Source organism: Myodes glareolus, chromosome 13 (genome assembly GCF_982192425.1).
Source record: "Myodes glareolus chromosome 13, mMyoGla1.1, whole genome shotgun sequence".
Lineage (NCBI taxonomy): Eukaryota > Metazoa > Chordata > Mammalia > Rodentia > Cricetidae > Myodes > Myodes glareolus.
In genome coordinates this window covers 65,858,654-65,872,595 of record NC_142038.1, presented here as the reverse complement: position 1 = coordinate 65,872,595, position 13,942 = coordinate 65,858,654, and the positions used below count along the sequence as shown (strand labels likewise).

Sequence of the window (13,942 nt, the reverse complement as noted above, 5' to 3'; positions counted from 1 at the left end):
AATTAGGACAAAGAGAGCAAAAAGAACCTGACATTCACAGAGAACACTCCATGAGAAGGAGAGGAAGGTCTCTGGAGCAGGTGACATAACCAGAAGACTTGTTCTGGGACTGAGGAAGTGACCCTAAGTGACACTAAGAAGATGAGGCATGCAGGACCACTAGGAGCAAGAAGGAAAGTCAGAGTAGACAGGGCTGGAATTCCCACACAAGGGGTCCGCTTCAAACAGAAGGCTGAGATGGTGAAGTGGTGTGAAGGACTACTCGAAATACCAGTCGTTACCAAGGATGGAAAACTCTTGGCTGAAGAACAAGAACAGTTCACATGCCTACATCCTACTGTGTTTCATTTCCTGACAACGACTTTTAATGTTCGAAGATAAAAACTCTGTTTTGCTTGCCTTACAATCCCATTGGCTTGAGTCACTCGGAGGGTCAGACCCCAGGATGTTCTGTCAACTAGTTCTGACGAGCTGGAGGAGGCACTGCGTCACACACACCTACTGAAACTAGCATGCTAGCGTCTGAATCATCTCTCCTCTTGCATCACACGGCAGCAGTGTGCATGCTAAGCTTGGTTCATTGTTGCTCTGTGTCTATTGACAGCTACCAGAAGGGTCAGCCTGCAGAGAAAGCCAGCACTCCACTTCCCCGAGTAGTGAGTCATAAAGTCAGATTCTAATCCCAAGAAACGGTGCCAAGTGACTTCAAAAAGTTTTACTAGCAGTGTAATTGGTTTGGAAGGTCTGTTTTCCACAAAGAGAAAAAGCACAAATTTGTTCCTAGGAGTTAAAAGGGATCCTTTGAAAAGACCAGAGGTACAAATCCAACGTGGAAATCAAATTACGAAGTGAGATGCGCATGTTCCCACCCAAGCTATAAACACTCCATTAACAGCGTGGTCACAGGCGGCTCTTCAAACTTTCCACCCATATTGATCACATTATCTCACAGGTTACATTAGCCCGGAACTGGCCTCAGCTCTCCAGCACCGGTTTTCCACTGGATACCGGGATATAAGAAGAGGAGTCAAAGAGCAGCAGCCTAGGAATTCTGAGTTCCAATTGCTACTCCAGTTCTGAAGCCCCAGTGCATGCCACCCTGTTCTGAACCCTATGTGTATGCACCCCTGTTCTGAATCCCCTGTGCATGCTATCCTGTTCTGAACCCCATGTGTGTGCACCCCTGTTCTGAACCCCATGTGTACATACACCTGTTCTGAACGCTATGAGTATGCACCCCTGTTCTGAGTCCCATGTGTATGTACCCCTGTTCTGAACTACACATCCCATCCTGTTCTGAACCCCATGTGTGTGCACCCCTGTTCTGAACCCCATGTGTACATACACCTGTTCTGAATGCCATGAGTATGCACCCCTGTTCTGAGCCCCATGTGTATGTACCCCTGTTCTGATCTACACATCCCATCCTGTTCTGAACCCCTTATATATGCCATCCCTGCTCTGAACCCCATGAGTGTGCACCCCTGTTCTGAACCTCATGTGGATGTTACACCTGTCCTGAATTCCACATGTTACCACATGTTACTTCTGTTTTGAACCTCACATAAGACCCCTGTTCTAAACCCCATGTGCACCCATGTACTGTGTGCATGCCACCCTTGTCATGAGCCCCACATGCCATCTCTGTCATAAACCCCATGTGTCACCTGTCCTGAACCCCACATGCCACCCATGTCCTGAACCCCATATGTTCTCTTCATTCTGAACCCCACATGCCACCCTTGTCCTGACTCCCACATACCACTTCTGTTTTGGCTTAGAAGTGAATTCTTTTGAGCATAGAGTTTTTGTATGTAGATAAGTATACAATCTACAGGGTGTATAAGATTAAATGATCTGAAATTGGGAAATAGCAACCAAGTGATTCTATAGTTTGTATTAAAGGTATTTTATTAGTATTTATAAAACCATCAAGGAAAGGCACATCATATAATGCCAAATAACTACTAATGTATTAGATCATAGTTTCTTCCCATATCTTCTAATAAAAAACATTTGTGTGTCTATATTAAAATCACATTTATCTTTTAGTAACACTATCTTACAAAAATAAAGATAATTCCTATTATAATCAGGACAGCGACGTCACAGCAAATAAAACCAGTGAAACAGGCCATCAATTTCCTTGGGTCATTATGACTGATGTTGAGGAGCAGGCAATGAAGCCGGGGCCCACCCCCAGTGAGCCCTGGGTTAGTATTTGAAGCAATCAAAGTGGATGAGCCATGCTGAAGCTGTATCAATGATTGGTGGCAATTTCCAATTTATTCTTTCAGGAAAGTGAATCTTTACATAATGTTTGCATTCTTGCTTTGAGTTGAGTGTGAATTTCTCTCTGACCAGAAATAAGGAGAACAGGGTGGGAGCATGCGAGAAGGCATTACCAATGGGGTGGGCTTTGGCGGACTCCAAGAAGCAGAAGATTTTTTTTTTAACCTTTACTTGACACTTTTTTCTCTCCAATCTGTTTTCCTTCAGAAATGAAATATTGCACTTTCCCAAGGAAAGGTCCTAAAACCCTTCTCCAAAGCCACAAGGAAGCCACAGAAGGAACTCTAGGCTCTGTCACACCTTTGCTTCTGTGTAGGAGGTGCCATGGTCCTCTACCTCATGTGACACTGGCTTGTACGACCCTTGTTCTCCTGGGTAGAGGACAGGCCACCCAGAAATGCCAGGAGCTGAAACAGATACACCTTGCAGGGTCTCCCTCTCAGTGCCTGCCCTTCATGACAGTCACATCCACCCTGAATGGTGGACAATTTCCCAAACACCTGGCAATTACATTAGTGTTTTTCTTCTCCTCTCTTGGATTACTCCATTTGGCCTAGTAGAGTCTTCGGATTGCAGTATTGACTGAAACAAAACAGTAGGAGCTTTTCATTCCCATGTCGTCTCGCTTCCCTTTAATATAAAAGTCTTGATGAAAACACCGGTCCTCCCTTGCTGTCTTCAGGGTCCACTGGCTGCTGACTCCATTACCAGTTAGCTTTACCAGTTTCTATCCCGAGAATACCCTGGTGAGGACCACCTGTTTCCTCAGTTGGTACACAGCAGATCTTTCTCCAGCAATGACTGGGACTCAAAGCCCAGCAAGAGTCCATTCCACAGGCCTTGGTGTCCTGGAAACTCTCCTTGGTCATCACTCAGAGAAGGGTAGATGGCTGCTGCTGTGCGCAGTGAAAATGTAAAAACTGACTATCTACTGACTTATCTATCCCCTTAGCGTGGGCTGAGCACTAAGGAAGCCAACATACTAGCTAGTTCTAACAGGTCTAGGATGGATAGGTGTCCTGTCCACACAGAAAGTGTCTTCTAGAACTTCCCAAGTGATTACAGTAAGAGAAGCCATGGGGCTAAGTATCCCAGCTTCAAGTCATATCTATTGGCCGTGTGACATCACCAGAGACTTAACAGTCCAGGATCTCATTTGCATATTTGCAAAATGCAAGAAAGTAGAGAAGAGACCTTAGCGGGTCTGTTGTGAAAGTCGTGTGAAGCAATACAAGGTCTAGGGAACAACAAGAACTAGCGGACGTTTCCTCATCTACCATGGCCGAGCAATTCAATCACGGATGCTGCTTGCTGTTAGACGTCTAATAATTATTAATGGTCAGCCTGGCTGGGACAAATGTTCCCTGGCCTAGAATGTCACTCCTCAGGACTTTCAAAGGAAAGTTTGCTCTTTTCCGTTTTTTCATCACAGAGTTCCCCTCCGAACAGAGCGAGTAAATGTGGTTCTGCACTAGCAGCCACTTTTATAAACTGGTGATTCATGCTAATTAAACGTGTAGCTCAGGAGAATGGAATTGTTTGTTTCGACATTTCCTTTTGTTCAGTAATTATGATTCAAGGTTATATTAGATCGTACACTATTATAATTCTGTCATGAGATAGACATTGTACATGTCACATCTTTAAAAGCAGGCACTGCCATGTAAACCCAGGTGCTTTGCCGAAGAAGGGATGTGCAGGCTGCATAAGCAAGTCTACCAAACGTGTGTGCAAGCCTCCCTCATTTCTACATGGAGAGCGGCTCCGAGAGAAGACACTGAGATCATTCTGGCTTCATAGAGAGTGACCGGATTCGCAGGAGGGTGGGAATTTAAAAATAGAAGCTAACATGGCTGGAGTTTATCTCAGATGCTTACCTCCCAGGAGCAATCTGTTCATCCATGATGACAGCAAGCGGTTCATGAAGTTAAATTCTCATGAACGCACTGAGAATTGCACTACCTGCCCACGTGGTGGAGCACGGACACACAGGCATCTCACATTCCCATCCGTTTCTCCATTCCCTTTCCTTTCCCTCCCTCTGCTCTTCTCCTTTCCTGTCTACAATGGGGATTGAAGCTATGGCCTCACACACACTAAACAAGTACTCCACTACTGAGCCACGTCCTCAGCCTTCCATTTACTTTGTACTTTGAGATAGGGTCTTATTAAGCAGCCCAGGCTGGCCTTGAACTCTGTCTGTACCCCAGACCGGCCTTGAATTTGTAATATTCCTATTCTTGCCTGCACTCCTGAGTAGCTGGGATCACAGGTCTTGCCCTCCAGAGTTAGGCTTACCTCTTTTTTTTTTATTTGTTTTTTTCTGTTTGTTTGTTTGCTTTTGTTTTGCTTTGTTTTTTGAGACAAGGTTTCTTTGTGGCTGTCCTGGAACTCACTGTTGTAGTTCAGGCTGGCCTCAAATTTACAGAGATCTGCCTGCCTCTGCCTCCCAAATGCTGGGATTAAAGGTGTGAGCCAAAACAGCCTGGCCCTCTTTGGTTTCTTAAAGTTATGTCTTAGTATGTTTTGATCTAGTTTGGCTGTTGCTGGTGTTTAGAAACGGTCTTACTATGCAATTCAGGCTGACCTAGAAGTTGCTATATATGATCAAGTTGACCTAAAATTCATGAACTTCCTACTCCCTTGTGTTACAAACATGTTACAACATGTTACAAACATGTTGAGTAACAAACATGGCCTACCATGCCAAGTTGATAGTTTTATTTTGCTTTTCTTGAGACATGAGCAAGAAAAATCCCTTGCTTCAAAGGCCTCATGAGCAGAGGCATTTAGAAAGTTAGATCTATAGGCCAGGTGTGGTGACACATGCCTTTAATCCCAGCACTTGGGAGGAAGAGAAGCTCGTGAGACTGCGGCCAGCCTGGTCTACATAGTGAGTTCATTGACAACCAAGGCTACGTAGAGAGACCCTGTCTCAAAGAATCAAAAATAAAACAAAACACCACCACCAACAACAAAAAGTTAGATCTATGACAATCTCTACAACACAGTCTCAGGGAAATGTCCATTACCGGGAGACTTAGAGCTTGGGATGACAAACACAATTTCAGACGTGTAGCATAGCCAGAACTTTATGTGATCCTAAGTTTAGATTCAATTTAAAGAACTCAGACGTCAAACTATGAATACTAAATCAGATTTAAGGCCCTGGGTGGGGTGGGTCACACAAATGTGATGTAATTTCGAGGTGATCATCTGAATCTGCTGGAGTGCGGAGTGAAGAAAAAATGCAATTGTCACACAGTCATCTAAACGCGGAATGAAAACCATTCGTCCTTAGGAACCCTTAGCTAGAATCCAGTTGTAGAAAGGCATCTAAAAACTTTGAATTTTTAGATGTGTTCAGTTGAATAAGTCAGGGAGACCGAGGGGCAAGGGTGGGCACACAGAGTGGCAGAGCAGGTCTGAATTTCTGGTCAGTTATTCTGAGGATACAGAATGCTGAGAAACTGAGCTCTGTGTTGCACGGTCCTTAGAAAGCTGTTGACATCAGGTAGTGATGGGAAGTTGGAAGGTTAATATGAGTTCATCTGGGATGCCATCCGAGTGCACTTGTTGGGGAGTGGCCACCTCTTTTCTGAAGACGACACAGCTCTTCCTGTACTGTAACAAAACAGTGCTAACTGCACACATTCTCTCTCAGAACCGACTGCGCTACCAAACAAGCTCTGCTTCCAGAAAGTCTTTATTTGTCTGGAGCACACTGAATCATCTCAGAAGCCAGCACAGGGGTGTCTTAGGGCTGCCGTGTCCGAGTGCAGACTTCAGGACACATTCAGCTCCTTCTTACACTGTAGGAAATCATTCTCACATGAGAAATGTCACGAAAATCTCTGACACAGAGTATGGGAGAGTTCAGAATTGGGACTTTTTTTTTTTAACAATGTAGAGTTTGGAACCAGATGTGGTGGCACATGACCTGTAATTCCAGGCTAAAGCAGGAGGATCTCAACTGAGAGACCATCTGGGCTACACAGACTCAGTCTCAAAAAAGGAAAAGAAAAAAAAAAAAAAAAAAACGGAGGAAAAGGCATAGAGTTTCATCACTTTCTTGGATACATATGGCTTCCTAGGCTGTCCACCACCCAAACCCATGGGACTCCATTTACAAAGACCACAAAGTGAGGGGCAGTGCTTTTGCTCCTCCTACTGAAGCAGTATATTAACTGAAGGAATGCCTGCGACCTAAGCCAGAAAGGAAGGCATGCTAGACAAGAACACAGACAGCAGGCTGCCCAGACAAGGGGTCAGCAATTGGAACATTAACGTAAATAAGAACAGTAATCCATAGGTACGTGAAGAAATGAGCAAGAAGCTTTTCCTTACCACAGGGTGAAGACTGCCTGAGCACCAGTTCCCAACACAGCGCAGCAAACGCTGCACTGGACAGACGTGGCCAGTGGCTGCACAAACAGGGTGAAGTGGAGGGAAGGAAGATGCAGAGGAGGAACAAGAGGGTCTGGAAGCTTCCTCTTCCAAATTTCCAAGCAATGACCCTATCATCCATCTATCTATCTATAGATGTCTATAAATAAATATAGATACAGAAAAGAAATCGGACAACCCGATGATGGAACGGGTATGATTAGTAATAGGCACACTGGCTCCCTGCTGTGGCTCCTGAGGAGGACACGGTCACATACATAGACCCCTGCACAGAGTGCACAGGTGGAAAATGATCACGAGGTGATAGCCCGTACTCTTTGAACATGTCCACACCACACAGCACAAAGACAGCCCAGGAACGGTCCCAGATGAAAGCACGCCGAAGAGACTTGATGATGAGATGCACTGGGTGGACTGGTGTCATCCTCGATAGGAAAAGGTGATAAAGGACACTAGGGGCAGCACCGGAATATGGGCTGCAGAGGAAAGCATGGGTACCCTGACTCTGCCAACTGTATGGCAGTTGTGTTAGACATGCATAGTGAAGTATTAGGGCACATGTGCTGTCTACTCCCAAATATTCAAAAAGATACATGGCTGTAGGTCTGAATATACATTTGGGCAGGGGAAGAAGGATAAAAATAAGTGAGAACGTGAGACCAAAATGGGCCACACTGAGTAACGATATAAGGATAAGGCCTCAAGACAAAGTTCAGAAGACGTTGCATTCAGGAACTCCCAAAATATGACGGCCTGAATCCGACCAGCAATAATGACAATACCAGCTATCATGCCAATGTTGGTGGGGCAAATTCCACATGGCCTCAGCCCTAGGTGGAGAGCTACAGGTGGCCAATAGCTGCCAAGAGATGAAGAATCTACTCCAGGACGAAGCTCCCACATAGGTTGCCCAGTCTCGAGAGGTCAACTCTACACACATGTACATATGAGCAATGCTAAATGGACTCAGTAGGCTAAACACTCAAAGGTGCACACACATGCACACAGATATTCACACATCTGTACACATAACAATAATAAAGAAGGGAACATGAATTTGGGAGGTGGCATAGGGGGAACTGGAGGGAGAGGAAGGGAAGGAGTGATACAGATCCAGGGCCCACGTATGAAGTTCTCAAAACTATTAAAAGGCAAAATGAAATAGACAACACAGATACAACACACACACACACACACAGAGAGAGAGAGAGAGAGAGAGAGAGAGAGAGAGAGAGAGAGAGAGAGCGCCAAACTATGCACAGTTGCCAGAACAACGCTAAGTGGTACTGATGTTCATCTTGCTTCAGTGAGGAGAAAAGTAAGCAACTCACCTTTTGATTAATCCAAAATAGGGGCAAGGAACTCAGGCATTTTGTTGGGCTCACTGTGGTGATCAGCATGGTTAATGTCTGCTCAGAAGGCGCTAAGTGGTCTGAAAGGTGTTCCATTTGCATACCCTCCAGGCTTCTTGGGAAGAAAGGTACTCTATCCCACTGGTACATGAAGAAACTAGAATTTGTCCAACCAGTATAGAGAGTGAGCAAGTGGCAGAAATCAAACGAGCTATCATGAGGCTGGTGGGCTGTGCTACCGCTGCTAAGCTAAAGGTGTTTGCGAGCTACTTATTAAGACTTCTCCAGGAATCAAAGACGAATCCCAACTTAGATGAGATCCTGAAGCTAATAATACAACAGTAATACATGCCTGGATAAGTGGATTCTGTGCTAATTACAGCCAGGGCTCAAATGAGCAAGAACAATGAAGTGGCAGCTTTTGTCCCCACCCTGCACTTGAATGCTCTCTCTTCCAATGGCTGAACTTTCGAATAAATCTTTTCTTGGAAACAAACTGGATACCACTCTAATATAAGCAGGGTGCTATCCCAGACCTTAGGTAGGCTGAGGCAGGAGAATGATGGCTTGGACCCAGGAGTTTGAGTTAAGCCTGGGAAACAGGGAAACTTTGCCTGAAAAACTAAGAACACAGTTTATAAATATGCCACTCAAACCAGTGAAGTCATTGAGCCAAAATTAATAAATCTATTTAAAATATAACCAAAAAACCTGCCTTCTTGTTTACCTGTTAGCATAGAAGATGAAAGAAAATAAAAACTAGAAAAATCACTAACATTTGTCCTTGTGAACATTTTTCTTTGTAGTGCTGAAGATCAGGGTCAGGGGATCTGACGCCAGGGCTAAACACACAGGAAGCAAATATTCTACCAAGAGGCAAGAGAGCCAGCCAGCTTTGTGACTATAAACTCTGAATTGCAAATGCCTTCATGTGTCAAAAAATGTGGAGCCCCAAACAAAAGGTCAATAATATCATATCTATCTGGACCTCCAAACTTCTACTCAGGCTTCTTGCTGAAGAAATCCAAGGGAAACAGCTCAGCAATCTGGGACTGACACTCATCACCAGCCACCTGTCCTTCATGCCTAATGGCAAATGACCTCATAAAGCACTTGGCCTCATTTCAGGTTTCTCTTCTTTAATTTATTTCCTATTCATTAATGTAAAGTGGTATGACGTTAGTCCCGACTTCTCAATTTAGCATAGAATCGGCAGTTCTATTTCATTAATGATAATCCGCATCTTTGCGACATGTGGCATTACAGGCACCGTCTGTCACCTGTGTCCTCATTGCTCATCCAGAGTTAGTGTCTGAACATGCCATTCCTTTCTTCCCACTGAAAGATGAATGGCTATCAACACAAAAGCATAAGCTCAAAATACTTGTGTCTGCTGTTGGTTTTAGCTGGGGGGGGAATCTTATCATTTGATACTGGATGCTCTTCCCGAACTTTAATGTATTTTTAGCCATGGAAAACCCTTGAAAAACCTGATGCCCATCTTATACAACCATTTAGACCTATGCAACCCCTGCAAACAACTGAACTAGAATCTCTACAGGTAGGACTCAGCAATCACTCTTTCCAGAACCTTCTCCTTGATTCCACTGTGTAGTCAAGATTACAAATCCCATTTCCACCAAGAAGTGAATCAACTTCTTGACAGATAGAACAGTCAACTTGTAGACTGACAGACAGAAAGAATGCTCAAGGAATTTTTGACATCTATCTAATTGGTTAAGAAATGCACAGTTCAGTGGTGACCAGAGGGAGGTGTATGGGAGCACAGGAAGTGGCAAATGAGTGAAGAGTCATGACCTGTGTCAGATGAATATGGCATGCAGCCGAGTCGATCTGAGACAGAGGAAGGCCCTCCCTATCAGAGAAGCTGCACAGCTAAGGGAGCTGACTCTGGCAGGGTGACTGGGGCAATGGGAAAGTGTCCACTGCAGCCAGAAAGCAGAGAGGTGACTGACTCAGTTTGTAGGATGTCCACTCTTTCTCAGACAAGGCATGAGGGAGTCTCCATGGAGAAATAAGCAGTCCACTGGGAAGACTGATTGACAGAGTCAATCATCATGTCTCAGACACTTCTAAAACTCAAGCTGACTGATAGAACACTGTCCAGGTAAAAACGTACATGATAGCAATTTACTTTCTAGTTTTCTATAAAGAGAGAAACTAGAGTTGAGCTTGCTGAAAATAAAATGGATCTTGTTTGGGCGGAACCTCTTAGAGGGGAATGTGGGCAGCCCAAGGGCTTGCCAAATTCCCTGCTCCTACAAACTCTGCCCAGCTGCCTGGCTGCTAATCTCATAAACACAGCACCTTTTGCAGGCGCCACCTACTTACTTTGCCTGTAAAGCCTACTCATAACTAAGCAGTACAGCTGCCATGGAACAATCTTTTTGTACACTGTGACTATCTGTTACTCTCAGTGTTCTAATAAAGGGATGAATGGCCAATAGGAAGGCAGGAAAAGGTTAGGTGGGACTTGCAGACAAAAAACAGAGTGTGGTGAAGAAGAAGGCAGAGTCGCAAGGAGATGTCGAGAGAAGCAAGATGAACATGCGGTGTTGAAAAGGCACTGCCGCATGGTAGAGCAGAAATAAGAAATATAATTAAATTTAATCTGTAAGAGTTAGCTAGTAACAAGTCTAAGTTATTGGCTGAACATGTATAATTAATATTAAGTCTCTGTGTGGTTATTTGGGAGCTGGCCAGAGGTCCCGATGGAAAATTCCACCCACATATAATTCTAAAAGACTAAGTTTTAGGCCACAAAAATTCTCTTTCCTATAATACTTTTGGAAAGGGTTTTTTTTATTTAAAAAAAAAGTTTAGTGAGCAACTGAAGACTCCTAAGAATCAAAAAGCTACCAAAGCATTTATTCATTCATTAAGCACTGTTTGAACAAATACCATTTGCTACTATTCTAGAATATGGCAAGAATCCGTTTTCAAATATGTAACTTGCCTAACATTGTAGACAAGTCTGTCAAAGCCAGAACAGTAGTCTAGCTTTGCACAATTTATAGTTAGATGGTTAAAATATCCTGCAATAACTTTTTAAAAAGTGGAAAAACAGGTAAGTTAATAACTTTATTTGATGACCTTTCAAACCTAGAAGACAGCAAATAGTAATATATTTGTTTTTAAAAACTGATTTATAGGCTACCCCTACTAAAATTTTATTAAGCAAAGTTTATTTATTTATACATTACAAGTTCAATTCTCACCACAGAATTTACTCAACAAAACTAAGTGCAGTGACATCCCTGAGCCAAACAGAGATTCCAGTAAGGTGACAGGGAGACAAGGTGGGCAGTGTCCACATGTAAGTAGAGCAATGAGGTCATGCCAGTGCTAACAGACTACTTGAGAGGAGTGGCATGCCCAGGTATGTGACCTTCTAAACAGATACTTTTATGCTCACTTGTGAGACAGCACCTGGTGTTGCTCCAGCCCAGTCTTTCACAAAAGCATTGCTCAGGCTGGACCTGGATTACTCAGATGCTCACGAATGTGGAGCTCCTGGATTGGCTTCACATAGTGCTCCGATTCCAAGACGGAGAAGTTCTTCGTGTGAAATTTTCACCTTATAAACACCCAGCTCCATTACTTACAAATATCTATGACAAAATGGAGCTATCATTTATTAAAATAATAATAAAAATCACACAAAAGTGTTGGTAGGCTAGAAAAAATACAGGAAATATAATAAGAAATATTTCTATTTCCTGCTACAGAGACCAAAGAAATCAACTCTTCCTCCTCTCTCGGCGGCACGTCTTGCCAAGTCTTACCTGCATAATGTACGGGGATCTCTATCTTTGGCCCAATGACATAGTGACCTTCCTCCAGGCTATGGGCAGTGATGGTGGTCCACTGCCGGCAGGAATGGATCAGCAGGTAGTCATTCTCCCGCAGCCCTTCCACGCATTCTCCTAGAAAACACAGTTTCATAGAAGACGGTTGGAATTCATGTCAGCTTACTCCACATCCTACAGTGAAATTTCTTTAGTTGAAGCTTGCGTGGGTTTAGGGAGATGGCGTAGTCTGAAAAACACTTGCCACACAAGCGTTAGGACCTAAGTTCAATCCTCAGCACAGGGGAGGCAGAGGCAGGAGGATCTCCGGTGTTTACTGACCAGCCAGTCTCTACCCAATGAGCAGGTGCCTGGCCAGTGAAAGAACTTATCTCAAAAAATACGGTGATGCTCTGGGTGTCCCTGCTCCCACTGGAGCTGGAGGCCATGCGAGCCTAGTTTTGTTGCTGCCATTTCTCAAACAACCAAACAAAAAATTGCTCAACTTAGGAAAAAGGGTAGCATTACCTTCCTGCCAGCCACACACACACACACACACACACACACACATACACACACAAAGAGAAAAAGAGAGATTTTATTTATTAACAAATTGACAATTCATAACACAATATTAATTCCTTAAGTTGGAAAAAAAGGAGGAAAGAAAGATATAAAGAAAAAAGGTTTTTATGCCAAGTTGAAAATTATACACAAGGTTCCATACAGGCGTTTTCCATTTATTTGGCAAAATGGTATTTACATACATCATCATATCTAAATGGCTGGGACTTGATGACAAACATCACTCAGTGTGTACAGCAGGTACTGCTCAGATGATGTTTAGTCATTTCATGGAAGATGAAGACATTGTTCCTTCCCAGGTGAGGGAAACCAAGATCCAAATATGAAGTGATATGTCTAAACTCAGAGGTTTAATGAGTGGAAAAGTGGGATTCAAATGTAGACCAGAAGGTGCCAAAACTTAGCTCTGTAGCACTACAATAAAACTATCACAAACAAACTTTGGTCTGTTGAAGGAGTGTTTGACATGAAATTCATATATTCCTTTTAAGTCCCACACATTCATCCGCCAGTTCTCTGGCTTGCCACCAACCCTCCCAATCAATTAAGCATAATGAAGCTTTATAGCATCCAAATGGAATTATTTCGCACTTAAATACTCTCTGAAGTACCTTTTTAGCTTTCTGAAATGATGACAAACTATTTCAAAAGGGAAATCCACTCCTTCAAATGTAAAAGATATTTTTCAGATGCTGTCAAAATCCAGCCTATTAAGTTGGGTTAGTCATTCTAAATTCCCAATGAAAGTATCTGCCGAGGTTAATTCCTTCATAGGGAAGACAGTCTTCTTCATTTTTCATGCAACTTTACTGCAATAATTAAGAGGTATTAGTGATGTCATTGTATGTTTTGAAATGACATTTGCAGACCACTCTAAAAAGAAAAGATTCAGTACTTTTCCATCATTAATGAAGCCGGTAATGGTTACTCAGTCGTCACAACCATAGCTAACTGGCTTCTACACCAATACCATGATGATCCTTGAAACAGTTTTGATGCAAGAATATTTTATCTTTGAGCATAGAAAAAAAAGATTTAAATACTTTATTTAGAGGGTGGGAATGACCTGGAAGTAGTGTTCATTAGCAGGGTGGGAAGGGGGTGGGGTTCCCAGACTCCCTTGCACCTCATGCTTGGGGAGGACTAGGCTATTTCATAATAACATCTCCTGGGGCACTCATCAGCCCTTCACATTCCCCAGGCTTATGAAGGCAGGAAGAAAAAGCTCTAGAAGCTTCATCCAAAGGAGATAATAAGCAGTATCTACCACAGCAACCTCCAGGGAGGCAGAGCCTGCAGCGGGTGTGCTCAGTAGACCTACTCTCTCCAGCAGCTGTGCTCCAACGTGTGGTCTCGGGCGGGACCTCTGCTTCTCACTGACAAGATGGGTGACCAACCCTACTTCTCAGAGAACAGGCAGTGACAACAAATGGAAGGAATCATGACCCAATCTGATCTGTTAGGACTCATCACTTCAGCCACTAACTTTTGTTTTCT

General features: G+C 43.5%; 1 protein-coding gene across 3 annotated transcripts in view; it reads right to left on the bottom strand.

Annotated features, from left to right (window-relative positions):
- Positions 1–13,942, bottom strand: part of Garem1 (GRB2 associated regulator of MAPK1 subtype 1) — a 170,953-nt gene that overhangs the window by 102,393 nt on the left and 54,618 nt on the right. For 2 of the 3 annotated variants that reach the window (XM_048442662.3, XM_048442663.3), the window contains exon 2: positions 11,858–11,998. In XM_048442662.3, the coding sequence (XP_048298619.2) occupies positions 11,858–11,998 (141 nt within the window). Of the gene's footprint in view, positions 1–11,857; positions 11,999–13,942 lie in introns of those variants that run through there. The other variant, XM_048442664.3, reaches the window with a different exon arrangement.